Below are 14,675 nucleotides of genomic sequence, written 5' to 3'. Positions count from 1 at the left end.
AACTTACTGGCCTCTGCTACTAAGTATTTTCATTCTCACACAGAAGCCCAATCATCTGTAGCTAGGATCCACATATGAGAGAGAACATGTGGTGCTTGGCTTTCTGGGCCTGGGTTACCTCACTTAGTATAATCCTTTCCAGGTCCATCCATTTTTCTGCAAATTTCATAACTTCATTTTTCTTTACCACTGAGTAGAACTCCATTGTATAAATGTGCCACATCTTCATTATCCACTCATCAGTTGAGGGACATCTAGGCTGGTTCCATTTCCCAGCTATTATAAATTGAGCAGCAATAAACATGGTTGAGCACGTACTTCTAAGGAAATGAGATGAGTCCTTAGAATATATGCCTAGGAGTGCTATAGCTGGGTCATATGGTAGATCAGTCTTTAGCTGTTTTAGGAACCTCCACACTGATTTCCACAATGGCTGGACCAGATTGCATTCCCACCAACAGTGCAGAAGGGTTCCTCTTTTTCCACATCCCCACCAACATTTATGATCATTTGTTTTCATGATGGTAGCCAATCTGACAGGAGTGAGATAGAATCTCAATGTAGTTTTAATCTGCATTTCCCTGATGACTAGTGACGTAGAACATTTTTTCAGATACTTATATGCCATTCGTATTTCTTCCTTTGAGAACTCTCTATTTAGCTCCATAGCCCATTTTTTGATTGGCTTGTTTGATTCCTTATTAGTTAACTTTTTAAGATCTTTGTATATCCTAGATATTAATCCTCTGTCAGATATATAGCTGGTGAAGATTTTTTTTCCCATTCTGTAGGTTACCTCTTCACTTTATTCACAGTGTCCTTTGCAGTGCAAAATCTTTGTAATTTCATGAGGTCCCAGTGATTAATCTGTGCTTTTATTGCCTGAGCAACTGGGGTTGTAGTCACAAAGTCTTTGCCAAGACCAATATGTTGAAGGGTTTCCCCTACTTTTTCCTCTAGCAGTTTTAGAGTTTCCAGTCTGATGTTAAGGTCATTAATCCATTTGGACTTAATTCTTGTGCATGGAGAGATAGAAGGATCTATTTTCATCCTTCTACAAATACATGTCCAGTTTTCCCAACACCATTTGCTGAAGAGGCTGTCTTTTCTTCAATGAGTATTTTTGGCATTTTTATCGAATATCAGGTGGCTATAGATACTTGGGCTTACATCTGGGTCCTCTATTCTGTTTCACTGATCCACATGTCTGTTTTGGTGCCAGTACCATGCTGTTTTTGTTACTATGGCTCTGTAGTATAGGTTAAAATCAGGTATGGTGATACCACCAGCCTTATTTTTGTTGCTCAGTATTATTTTAGATATTCTAGGTTTTTTGTGGTTCCAAATGAATTTTTAGATTGTTTTTTCTATTTCCATGAAGAATGTCTTTGCAATTTTGATGGGGATTGCATTAAATGTGTGGATTGCTTTTGGTAAGATTGCCATTTTCACAATATTGATTCTTCCAATCCAGGAACAAGGGATGTTTTTCTGTTTCCTAGTGTCTTCTGCAATTTCTCGCTTGAGTGTTTTAAAGTTCTCATTGTAGAGATTCTTTATTTCCTTGGTTAGGTTTATTCCAAGGTACCATATATATATATATATATATATATATATATATATATATATATATATATATATATATTGCAATTGTGAATGGGAGTAATTCTCTGATTTCATCCTCTGTGTGTTTGTTGTTAGCATATATGAAGGCTACTGATTTCTGTGTATTTATTTTGTATCCTGCTACATGGCTGTAGGTTGTTTTTTTTTAATTTTTATTAACATTTTCCATGATTATAAAATATATCCCATGGTAATTCCCTCCCTCCCCACCCCCACACTTTCCCATTTGAAATTCCATTCTCCATCATATTACCTCCCCATTATAATCATTGTAATTACATTATATACAATATCAACCTATTAAGTATCCACCCCTCTTCCTTTCTCTACCCTTTATGTCTCCTTTTTAACTTACTGGCCTCTGCTACTAAGTATTTTCATTCTCACGCAGAAGCCTAGTCATCTGTAGCTAGGATCCACATATGAGAGAGAATATGTGGCGCTTGGCTTTCTGGGTCTGGGTTACCTCACTTAGTATAATACTTTCCAGGTCCATCCATTTTTCTGCAAATTTCATAACTTCATTTTTCTTTACCGCTGAGTAGAACTCCATTGTATAAATGTGCCACATCTTCATTATCCACTCATCTGTTGAGGGACATCTAGGCTGGTTCCATTTCCCAGCTATTATAAATTGAGCAGCAATAAACATGGTTGAGCACGTACTTCTAAGGAAATGTGATGAGTCTTTTGGATATATGCCTAGGAGTGCTATAGCTGGGTCATATGGTAGATCAATCTCTAGCTGTTTTAGGAACCTCCACACTGTTTTCCACAATGGCTGGACCAGATTGCATTCCCACCAGCAGTGCAGAAGGGTTCCTTTTTTTCCACATCGCCGCCAACATTTATGATCATTTGTTTTCATGATGGTGGCCAATCTGACAGGAGTGAGATGGAATCTCAATGTAGTTTTAATCTGCATTTCCCTGATGACTAGTGACGTAGGACATTTTTTCAGATGCTTATATGCCATTCGTATTTCTTCCTTTGAGAACTCTCTATTTAGCTCCATAGCCCATTTTTTGATTGGCTTGTTTGATTCCTTATTATTTAACTTTTTGACTTCTTTGTATATCCTAGATATTAATCCTTTATCAGATATATAGCTGGCAAAGATTTTTTCCCATTCTGTAGGTTGCCTCTTTGCTTTTTTCACTGTGTCCTTTGCGGTGCAAAATCTTTGTAATTTCATTAGGTCCCAGTGGTTAATCTGTGGTTTTATTGCCTGAGCAATTGGGGTTGTATTCAGAAAGTCTTTGCCAAGACCAATATATTGAAGGGTTTCCCCTACTTTTTCCTCTAGTAGTTTTAGAGTTTCCGGTCTAATGTTAAGGTCTTTAATCCATTTGGACTTAATTCTTGTGCATGGTGAGAGAGAAGAATCTATTTTCATCCTTCTGCAGATATATATCCAGTTTTCAAAACACCATTTGCTGAAGAGGCTGTCTCTTCTCCAATGAGTATTTTTGGCATTTTTATCGAATATCAGGTGGCTATAGCTACTTGGGCTTTCATCTGGGTCCTCTATTCTGTTCCACTGATCTACATGTCTGGTTTTGTGCCAGTACCATGCTGTTTTTGTTACTGTGGCTCTGTAGTATAGGTTAAAATCAGGTATGGTGATACCACCAGCCTGTTTTTTTTTGCTCAGTATTATTTTAGATATTCGAGGTTTTTTGTGATTCCAAATGAATTTTTGGATTGTTTTTTCTATTTCCATGAAGAAAGCCTTTGGAATTTTGATAGGGATTGCATTAAATGTGTAGATTGCTTTAGGTAAGATTGCCATTTTCACAATATTGATTCTTCCAATCCAGGAACAAGGGATGTTTCTCCACTTTCTAGTGTCTTCTGCAATTTCTCGCTTGAGTGTTTTAAAGTTCTCATTGTATAGATTCTTTACTTCCTTGGTTATGTTTATTCCAAGGTACTTTATTTTTTTTTGATGCAATTGTGAATGGGAGTGATTCTCTGATTTCATCCTCTGTGTGTTTGTTGTTAGCATATATGAAGGCTACTGATTTCTGTGTATTTATTTTGTATCCTGCTACATTGCTGTAGGTTTTTATCAGCTCTAACAGTTTGCTGGTAGAGTCTTTAGGGTCCTTTATATATAGAATCATGTCATCTGCAAATAATGATAACTTGATCTCTTCCTTTCCAATTTGTATCCTTTTTATGTGTGTCTCTTGCCTTATTGCTATGGCTAATACTTCCAGAACTATATTAAGTAAAAGTGGGGACAGTGGATACACTTGTCTTGTTCCTGATTTTAGTTGAAAAGCTTCCAGTTTTTCCTCATTTAGTAATATGTTGGCTGTAGGCTTATTATAAATAGCTTTTATTATATTGAGATATGTTTCTTCTATTCCCAGTCTCTGTAGGACTTTTATCATGAAGGGATGTTGGATTTTATTGAATGATTTCTCTGCATCCAATGAGGTGATCATGTGATTTTTGTCCTTCAACCCATTTATCTAAGGTATTACATCTATAGATTTGCATATATTGAACCATCCCTGCATCTCTGGGATAAAGCCTACTTGGTCAGGGTGAATGACCTTTTTGATATACTCTGGTATTCTGTTTGCCAATATTTTGTAGAGAATTTTTGCATCTATGTTCATGAGGGAGATTGGTCTGTAATTTTCTTTTTTTGTTCTATCTTTGTCTGGTTTTGGTATTAGGGTAATACTGGCTTCATAGAAGGAGTTTGGTAGAATTCCTTCTTTTTGTATTTCATGGAAAAGCTGAAGAAGCAATGGTGTTAGCTCTTCCTTGAAGTTCTGGTAAAATTCAGCAGTGTATCCATCTGGGCCTGGGCTTTTTTTAGTTGGGAGATTTTTGATAACTGTTCGGATATCCATGCTTGTTATAGGTCTATTTAAGTGATTAATCTCATCTTGATTTAATTTGGGTAGGTCATGTAAATCAAGGAACTCATACATTTCTTTCAGATTTTCATACTTTGTAGAGTATATGCTTTTAGAGTATGTCCCTATGATTTTTTGAATTTCTCTGGGATCTGTTGTGATGTTACTTTTTTCATCTCTACTTTTATTAATTTGTGTCTCTTCTCTCTTTCTTTTGGTCAGATTTGCGAAGAGTTTATTGATTATTTTTATCCTTTCAAAAAACCAACTCTTTGTTTCATTAATTCTTTGGGTTTTCTTTTTGTTTCTATTTCATTAATTTCTGCCCTAATCTTTATTATTTCTTCCCATCTACTGATTTTTGGTTTGCCTTGTTCTTCTTTTTCCAAGGCTTTAAGGTGAAGCATTAGGTGAAGCATTTACTTCCAACCTTTCTAATTTCTTAATATAGGCACTTAAAGCTATAAATTTACCTCTTAGAACTGCCTTCATTGTGTCCCAGAGATTTTGGTGTATTGTGTTCTCATTATTGTTTGACTCTATGAATTTTTTGATTTCCTTCTTGATTTCTCCATTGACACATTCATCATTTAGTAGTGTATTGTTTAGTTTCCATGATTTTGTGTATGCTCTGTAGCCTTTTTTGCTATTGATTTGTAGCTTGATTTCATTGTGGTCAGAGAGAATACAAGGAATTATTTCAATTTTCCTGTATTTGTTAAGATTTGCTTTGTGTCTTAATATAAGGTCTATTTTAGAGAATGTTCCATGTGCTGCTGAAAAGAATGTATATTCTGCAGCATTTGTATGAAATGTCCTGTATATATCTGTTAGGTCCATTCCTTCTATGACCTCATTTAGTCCAGATGTCTCTCTGTTTATTTTTTCCCAGGATGACCTGTCAATTGATGAGAGTGGGGTGTTGAAGTCACCCACTACCACTGTGTTTGGTGTTATCTGTGTCCTTAGTTCTAATAGTGTTTGTTTGATGAATTTGGGTGCCTCCATGTTAGGTGCATATATGTTTAGGATTGTAATGTCCTCCTGTTGGAGTGTGCTTTTAATCAATATATAGTGACCTTCCTTATGTTTCTTAACTAATGTTGGGCTGAAGTCTACCTTGTCAGATATTAGGATAGCAACCCCTGCTTGTTTTCTAGGCCCATTTGCTTGAAACACTGTTTTCCAACCTTTCATCCTAAGATAATGCCCATCCTTTGTATAAAGGTGAGTTTCTTGGAGACAATAAATTTTAGAGTCCTGCTTTTTTTTTTTTAATTTTTTTTTAAATTTATTTATTTGAGAGCAACAGACACAGAAAGAAAGACAGATAGAGGAAGAGAGAGAGAATGGGCGCGCCAGGGCTTCCAGCCTCTGCAAATGAACTCCAGACGTGTGCGCCCCCTTGTGCATCTGGCTAATGTGGGACCTGGGGAACCGAGCCTTGAACCGGGGTCCTTAGGCTTCACAGGCTAGCGCTTAACCGCTAAGCCATCTCTCCAGCCCCAGGGTCCTGCTTTTTAACCCGTCTGCAAACCTATGTCTTTTGGTTGGGGCATTGAGGCCACTGATATTAAGTGATATTATTGAAAGGTGTGTATTTATGTTTGCCATTTTTTTTGTGTGTGTGGTTCCGGTGCTACCCTTGCTCTCTTGTGTTAATTAGTATTTGAGTATTGCTTGTTTTTTCCAGGTTCCTGATATGTGTGCTTTTCCTTCTCTTTGGCATGGAGGATACTTTCAAGTATTTTCTGTAGAGCTGGTTTTGTTTTCAAATACTCCTTTAGCCTGCTTTTGTCATGGAATGTCCTTATTTCTCCATCTATTTGAATGGCTAGCTTTGCAGGATAAAGTAACCTTGGTTGACAGTTGTTATTTTTCAGAACTTGGAAAGCATCACTCCAAGCCCTTCTGGCTCTTAAAGTTTGTGTTGAATAATCTGCTGTAATCCTGATGGGCTTGCCTTTGTAGGTAACTTGGTTTTTCTCTCTAACTGCTTTCAATATTTTTTCTTTGGTTTGTGTGTTTGGTAGTTTGATTATAATATGATGAGGAGAGGTTCTTTCCAGGTTTTGTCTGGTTGGGGTTCTAAAGGCTTCCTCTATCTGCATTGTCACCTCTTTCCCAATTTGGGGGAAGTTTTCTTCTATGATTTTGTTGAGAACACCTGCTATGCTTTGGAGTGAAATTCTTCTCCTTCTACTATGCCCTGAATTCTTATGTTTGATCTTTTCATAGTGTCCTGAATATCTTGAAATTCCCACTCATACTTTTCTATAAGTTTGTCTTTCTCTTTGTTGGACTGCATTAGGTCTGCCACCTGGTCTTCTAGCTTAGATATTCTGTCTTCTCCTTCATCCATTCTACTGGTGAGATTTTCTACAGTTTTTTTATTTCATTAACTGTGTTTTTCATTGCTAGTAATTCTGAATAGTTTTTCTTTATTATTTCTATTTCCTTATTTATGTCTTGTATTGCCTTCTTTATTTCATTAAATTGGTGTCCTGCATCTTCTTTGATTCCTTTGATTTCCTCTTTGTTTCTTTTGATTTATTCTTTGACTTCTTTGAACATATTTACAAATCATTCTTTTGAAATCTTTCTTAGGCATTTCCTCCAACTTGTTCTCACTGGAGGTCATCTCTGATGCATTAATACTTTTTGGTGGCTTTATATTGTCTTGATTTTTGGTATTTCTTGTATTATAATGTATACATTTTTGCATCTTGGATTAAGTTAATGCTTAGATTTTCTAGTTTGCTGGGTGTTCTTAGCTATATCAATTGATCTGATGTTATGTATCTTCAGTGTAGGAGATTAAGGTGTTAGGTGTGGCTCTTAAGACTCTCAGAGTATCTAGAAAAGTGTTCCTAGGGGTTGAATTTGCCTGCTATGGGAGTATTCAAGTAGGCTGAGTGGAACAAAATACTGGTAGATTCTGAAATTCAACTTAACACTGTATACATTCAATCAACAACAGCACCGAGTATTTATGCAAGAGTAGGTGTTATAACAACCAGATCCTCTATCAATAAAGAGGTTAAGATTTCTGGTCTGTTGAGGGTTCCAAGTCAGCTTGTGACCAAGTGAGACCCTTCCCTGGTGCAATCCCAGTTACCTTTTTGGATGATTTTAGTCTCAGTCAAGTAGGCTGGCAGGGTCGCTGGACCATTGTTCTGTTTTCTGGAGCTGGACACTAGCTTTTCCTGTGGGGCAAACCGAGCCTGGCAACGGTGGCCCTGCAGATGGGCACCCCCGCTGCTGGAACTGCTGCTGCTGCTTTGCAGCTGTTGCTGCTGCTGCCGAAGCTGCTGTTGCCGCTGCTGGGCCCGTTGCTGGCCCTGCTGAAGCCGCTGCTGCTGGGTCCACTGCTGCCGCTGCTGGAGCTGCTGTTGCCAGTGCTGGAGCTGTTGCTGTTGCTGCTGGAGTGGCGGCTTCCGCCGCTGCTTCCATTGCCGGAGCTGGGGCGCCACTGCCAGAGCTGCTTTGGCCTGCCTGTGTGGGCTCTGGATGCTCTGGGACTCTCCTACTTCTCTGCTGCCATTTTAATTTCTCATATACCTCACTTTTTAGTAAAAGTGTGTATTTTGCTGGGTTTTCTTTGGCTTTTCCTCCCCTAGGCTGCTTTGGTGTGTTTCCTATGCCGCCATCTTATCCGGAAGTCCCTTCGTTCACTTTTAACATTGTTGTAGTTTATGCTTTCCTGTCAACTTTTTATAATTATAGATACTGTTTAATGATTTTGATATGTTTAAGGATTATGGTTCTATTTACTTAACATTTTTTGTTTTGGAAACTGTGAATTTGACAATCTCTTGCTGTTATAAATATTGTCATGATGACCTTTTAAGGCCCAAAGATAAGCACAAGTTCCTAGATACTTTTTGAGTGTGTCAGGCCTTGAGCTGGATTCTGTAGTAAGGTGCATGGTCCCTGGGGCCAAGGGAGTTATAGTCTAGTTTAGGAAATAAAAGCTTATCCAAGGTTAATCCTGAATTCTTTTATCCTTTCAGATTAGTAAAGTAAAAACATGTACCAAAATGAATTTTATTTTAGTCTTTTTTTATTTATTTGCAAGCAGAAAGAGACAAAGAGAGTAGGTATGCCAGAGACTTTTGCCATTGCAAATGAACTCCAGACATATGTGCCACTTTGTGCATCTGGCTTTATATGGGTACTGGAGAATCAAACCCAGACCATCAGGCTTTGCAAGCAAGTGCCTTAACTGCTTAGCCATCTCTCCAACCCAAAATGAGTCTGTTATAAAAAGCAGAACAAGAGCCGGGATGGTGGTGCACGCCTTTAATCCCAGCACTCGGGAGGCAGAGTTAGGAGGATCGCTGAGAGTTCGAGGCCACCCTGAAACTCCATAGTGAATTCCAGGTCAGCCTGAACCAGAGTGAAACCCTACCTCAAAAAACAAAACAAAACAAAAAAAAATGCAGAACAAGAAAATCATGTGTATACATGGTAATTGGTATATAAAGCACATAGTTATATTGACAAAGCAGAAAATGAGTTATCATGGCAGATATCATGGGGAGATTCATTCAAATATCAGTTGTGTTAATCTGAATTTGAGCTTTGACACTTTCTCTCCTTTGATTTGTATTGTTCTAGTTAGAGTTGACTTTAAAAAATATATCCCAGTGACACATATGTTTGGAGTTTGCAGTGGCAAAAGTCTCTGGTGTAAACACTCTCTCTGACTCTTTCTCTTCTTGCAAATAAATAAAAACATTTTAAAAGACTCCTTTTTAGTATATATTGTTACTTTACTGGAGAGATTGTTCAGTGGTTAAAGGTGCTTGATTATAAAGTTTTAACAGCCTGAGTTCAGTTCCCCAGTACTCACATAAAGCCAGATGCACAAAGATGTGAATGTGTCTAGAGTTCCTTTGCAGTAGTAGAAGGTTCTGGTGCACTCTTTCTCCCTTTTTCTCTGTCTCTCAAATATACATACCAAAACATGTAAATATTTACCAAGGAACCATGTGTTAGACTGTAGCTGATCAACTTAGTTGAAGTTCTCATTCGTATGGGCCTGTTGAAATCTATTCTCCTCCTCATTATATTTTTTACAGTTACTTAAAATCTTATGGAAAAATATTCCCCCCAAAAGAGTATGAAATTACTAAAAGTGAAAGAAATTCACAAAGAATGTCACAGCTTGGTGTTGGTAGGACATATACTTATTCCTGAATCCAATTCCAGCACCAGAACAAAAAAGAAAAAAAAAATCATAGCTGGTGGTCCCGGGAGAGGGTTTCTGCAGAGCAGGAGTGGGGAAGACACATGGGGTGAAAGAGGAAAGAGCCTATTGAAAGGGTGCTGTCAAGCAGTGGCTCTGTGGAATTCTAGAGTGGAGGGTGTATGCGTCCTAAAGCCACGTATTGAAATGGTGGGTGGAGGAGGCCTTCCCTGGAGCTTTGGCAGATGGCTCAACTGCCCCCCCCCCCCAGTGTGAGCAGGGATGCATCTCAACACTGTTCTGTTCTTTCAGATCGATGACCCTGACAGCAGTCTTGAGGAGGTGATTGACGAGGCTGATGCCATCACAGCTGTGAAAAATCTGGGCAACAAGCAAGCCTTGAATACAGATTACCTTGACTCTGGCTATCAAAGTGGACAGCTGTTCCCATTCCCCCTTAACAATGACCTCCAGATGGCCGCATTCTCTCTCACAAACTCAGTTCCGATGACCCAGTCCTTCCAGGAACGGTGGTACATGAATCTCAACAGCCTCATGGACCGAGCCTTAATCCCCCATTGTGGAAATGGGGATGACTTGTATATCATCACAGGCGCGGTTCCCTCAGACAACAAAGTTAAAGACAGAGTGGCAGTTCCAGAGTTTGTCTGGCTGGCAGCCTGTTGTGCCATCCCTGGAGGAGGCTGGGCCATGGGCTTTGTCAAACACACTAGAGAGGGTGACATCATAGAAGATGTGATGGTGAAGGACCTCGAGAAACTACTTCCATATAAGCCTCAGCTGTTCCAGAACAACTGTGGCGAGACTGAGCAAGACACTGAGAAGATGAGAAAGATCCTGGAAATGGTCAATCAGGTTCAAGACGAGGAGCGATCAGTGCAGTCTCCAGAGAGCTCTAGCTCCCTCTCCAGTGCCAGGAGCCAGCGCTCTGCCCTGTTGTCCCCAGAGGCACCTGAGAAAGGAAGTAGCTTTTTGGGAAAACTCCTAGGTTTCATAGCTACCCCACTCTTCAAGCTTTTCCAACTGATTTATTACATTATGATAGCAGCCCTGAAGAATGTTGTCTATCTCCTGTGGTTTATTACCAAGCTGGTGATGAATGGGATAGAAAATAGCCTTTACCGCTTGAGCTCCGCTGCCATGTCATACTTCATAGCCATTGGAGAAGAGCTGGTGAGCATACCCTGGAAGGTGCTCAAGGTCATGGCCAAAATAATCAGGGCCATCCTCCGCATCCTTTGCTGTGTGCTGAAGGCTGTCTGCCGTGTTCTGAGCATTCCTGTCCGGGTCCTCGTGGATATAGCCACTTTCCCTGTGTACACCATGGGTGCAATTCCAATTGTGTGCAGGGACATTGCCATGGGCCTTGGTGGTACTATCTCTCTACTCTTTGACACTGCTTTTGGCACCATGGGTGGTCTATTTCAGATTGTTTTTAGTGTCTTCAGACGGATTGGCTACAGGGTTACTTTTGACAATTCTGGAGAGTTATAGAACTCAAAAAACAAATAGTATTGTGTCACAGTGAATTTAATGTTTTTAAATAGATAAATCTGGAATATTTTGTCTTTACAGTGGGTTTCTATTTACTTTTAGTTATCATTTTGTGTTGGCCTTTGGTGGGAGGAGGTGTGCCTGTTTCTGCAAAGGAAGATGGCACGATGTAGACTTAATGAATTAAATGCTCAGGGTAGGATTAGGTGTAGTAATCCACTGTGTACCTCTGGTTGCATGTGCAAACTTCCAAGCCTCTAATAACTTAGTAATTTTGTTGTGACTCATAGGGAAACCCATAATATCCTGGTATTCACTGTGATAATTAAAGACTATAAACCAGTGAAAAAGGAAGGAGAGGACTACTAAAACTGAAGGGTTTCCCCCATTACTCTAAGATTTAAGGCAAACAGGTCTAAAAATTCTTAGCCAGATACTTAGCCCTTGTTTCTCTTTCTCCCCAACCAAACTGACCTTGGTGGAGCACAGGTGAAGTTTCTCTGTCGAATAACTTCCTTATGTACACTGAATCTACTATAGCACTGATCTTCCTCTTGGTCTCAAGGACCTAGTGGATTTTCATGTTCCTCTAAAGTTGAATTTTTAAGCATTTTTAGGGTCATAATGAGCATTTATGGCAAATATGACATAATAAAGTTTGGATGCAACCTTGATTGGAGTAAATCCAGTCTTCTCAGGTATGAAGAAGAGATTGCCAGGTAACAGCATTAAATGGGTGTTCTCTGAGGACTTCCTTAATAAAGCTTTGACTAACTTATATTCAATTACTAGCTGATGATGGAACTCAAAGATCTACATGTTATGCTAATACAAAAATTCAGGTTCTGCAACATACTACATCTCTAATATATAAAGCACCCAGTATAGCAAAACACTGGCTTCTCTCCTTAAAAGCTTGTTTTCATATAACTATACAGGTGATGGACACAAAATAAAAAAGAATTCTGGACATCTTGAGAAGAAAATATATATATATATATATATTTAAAAATCATTATCTCTTAGGAAATTATTTGTTAGTGTGTTTGAGCCTGGAAAATATAAGTCCCTTACTAATGCAAGTTAAATTTGAGAGTTTACTTCTAGTTTTCTTGTTTAAGTACTTGTTATTTTAAGTCTTGCTCTAAAAATTATAACAAGAGGAACCAGATTTTGCCTCACCTTCTATGGCTGGAATGGAATTATCTGGATTTTTTTTAAGTGTTCTAAAGGGTTGCTGTGAAGTAGAAAAGGGCTGAGTGTTAAATACTCATATTGGGGCTATAGCTCAAGATTCATTGGAAGGTTAGATGCAAACACTGGGAGTCCAGACTGACAACACAGAGACCAATTCCTCAGCCATATCCTGGGAGCTTGTGGAAGAGAAAGTGAATGCAGCCAGAAGTACGTTTTGCAGAAAAGTAGTTGAATTGTACAGAGGGGAGCAGCAGCCTGCAAGCTGCCTTCCCAACAAATCTGTGATGCAAAACTACAAGTGTGAACACCAGACTGGTCCATGCTAGGGACACATACACCTGGCTTATCTGAACAGTATTTACCACCACTTTTCTCTGAGTAAATGTAAGCATGAGGGTTTGCTGTGGTAGTGATGGGTCAAGAATCTCTACTAGATAAAAGAAAGGGATCTTAGATATGACCAGAGAGATAATCTAGTCAGAACTTCATTTGATTAGAAACTGGAGGCACAAGGAGGTAGCAGGCTTGACCTTGATTTCAGGGCTAGCTGAAAGTAGATCAGAAATTATGATCACCCCATTGTGCCTGGAGTGTGAGGTGTGGAAGTGCCTCACTGGATATAGGCAACATTTTCTCACTCATCAGGCTAACTCAAAGCAGGCACCTCTAACTGCTGAGCCATTTTCCTACCCCAAAACAGACTCCAGACTTTGAATAATAAAATTTTGATGAGTGATGAAATCATAAGTCTCCATATAAGACATCATGCTAACGGCGTCTCATGCAACATCTTTTCCCTACAATACATATTTGCATACTGGGAGATCCTAGCAGGGCATCCGGGGCAGCTGAGACTCAGCATCAGGAAGGCATGAGCTCTCTGGACCTTTTCTTGACAACATTTAGAAATATCTTCTTTTTCATATCCAGTGGTTTAGTGTGTCTGTTTATTTATTTTTAAATATGGAAGAGATAATAAGGCAAAAAAATCATTAAGGTTAAGTAACTGAAACCCTTCACTCTGGACTAATTGTGTTGGCCCAGGCTAGGTGGACCTGGCTGCATTAGTTTGGAGTCCCACTGAGCTGATGGCCTGTTCCCAACAGGCTGCTAGGGCCTTTGAGGTAGGAGTCTGGGTTACTGAACTCCCTCTCTGGCTTAGAGATTTTGCTGTGGCTCTGATATGTTCTTAGGCCCTTGGGGATGTCAGTCACCTCTTGTCATCTGTGGAACTAGTTTTCTGATCTGGAGAAGCCCATACCTTCAAGACCTCTTTTTTTTTTCCTTTGTGCATTTCCTATCTACATGTGAACTAGAGCATTGGGTAAAGGAAGTAAAACAAAGTGTCTCTCCATTCTTCAGGCATCCATTTATCTAGCCAATATTACTTGCCCATCAAAGGTACATAATTGATAATGTATGGCTCCATCTTTAGGGAGTTCCCAGTATTGGGAAGAACATGTGGTACAGTGGTATAGTGTGCATAGTGTTATATGTCACAGTAAGGGCCACATTGAAGGTACTCTCAGCTTGCTTCCTGCAGCACTGGAGGAAGAAGACTACAAAACCATGGAAATGAAGGAAGCCTTTACAGAGAGTATAACAAAAGTAATGCCACATTTTTAGGCTTTGTACAATGCTGTGCACTTTACAAATGTTCAATAAAGTAATTTTGACAACTCATTAGTGGCTCTGTTATATATCTAAGAAGTGGACAATCTGAATGCTGGGAATGAGGTTTGAGGATTGTCTGTGGCCTCCTCCTCCTCCTTCTTCCTTTTTTCATCTCCTCTCCCCCCCTCCTCTTCTTCTTCCTCCTTTCTTTCCCTCCTATTCCTTTGCTTCCTATTCCTTTTTCTGCTCCTCCTGCTCTTTTTCCTTCCCCTCCTCCTTCTTCACAGAGGTGGGAATCAAACCCAGGATTGGGCTCATGCTAGGCAAGTGCTGTATGAGTGAACTATTCCCCTAACCCTTCATTTTCTGACTGTTTTAAATTAACTCAAGCAATTTGAAATCAATTTAAAACATTTTGTGGTCATATAAGAGAAAACAGAAGTTTTGATCAGTGAAACACCTCAGAATTATTTTGCAACTTTATATATGAACTTCCTAAACAAACACCAAAAGTTGGTTGCTTCAATTCCATAGGAATCAGAATCATAAAAATTATAGAAATGCTCTTATTTTCTTATTTATTCACCAGGAAACTCCCTCAGTATGAGAAACAATACACAGCTTGTGAGGAGAGAGGCTGTTTGTTTGTGGCCTAC

The 14,675-nt window shown here is 39.2% G+C and overlaps 1 protein-coding gene across 2 annotated transcripts in view; it reads left to right on the top strand.

Moving 5' to 3' along the window:
• The window catches only part of Endod1 (endonuclease domain containing 1), a 47,947-nt gene extending 33,859 nt beyond the window's left edge, over positions 1 to 14,088 (top strand). For both annotated transcript variants that reach the window (XM_004661871.2, XM_045145760.1), the window contains exon 2: positions 10,006 to 14,088. In XM_004661871.2, coding sequence (XP_004661928.2) covers positions 10,006 to 11,208 — 1,203 coding nt within the window. In that variant the 3' untranslated portion in view covers positions 11,209 to 14,088. The remainder of the gene's footprint in view (positions 1 to 10,005) is intronic.
• Positions 14,089 to 14,675: the final 587 nt, after the last annotated feature.

Source organism: Jaculus jaculus, chromosome 3 (genome assembly GCF_020740685.1).
Source record: "Jaculus jaculus isolate mJacJac1 chromosome 3, mJacJac1.mat.Y.cur, whole genome shotgun sequence".
Taxonomy (NCBI): Eukaryota; Metazoa; Chordata; class Mammalia; order Rodentia; family Dipodidae; genus Jaculus; species Jaculus jaculus.
Note: the sequence above shows the minus strand (reverse complement) of the source record. Positions and strands in the feature narration are given on the sequence as shown.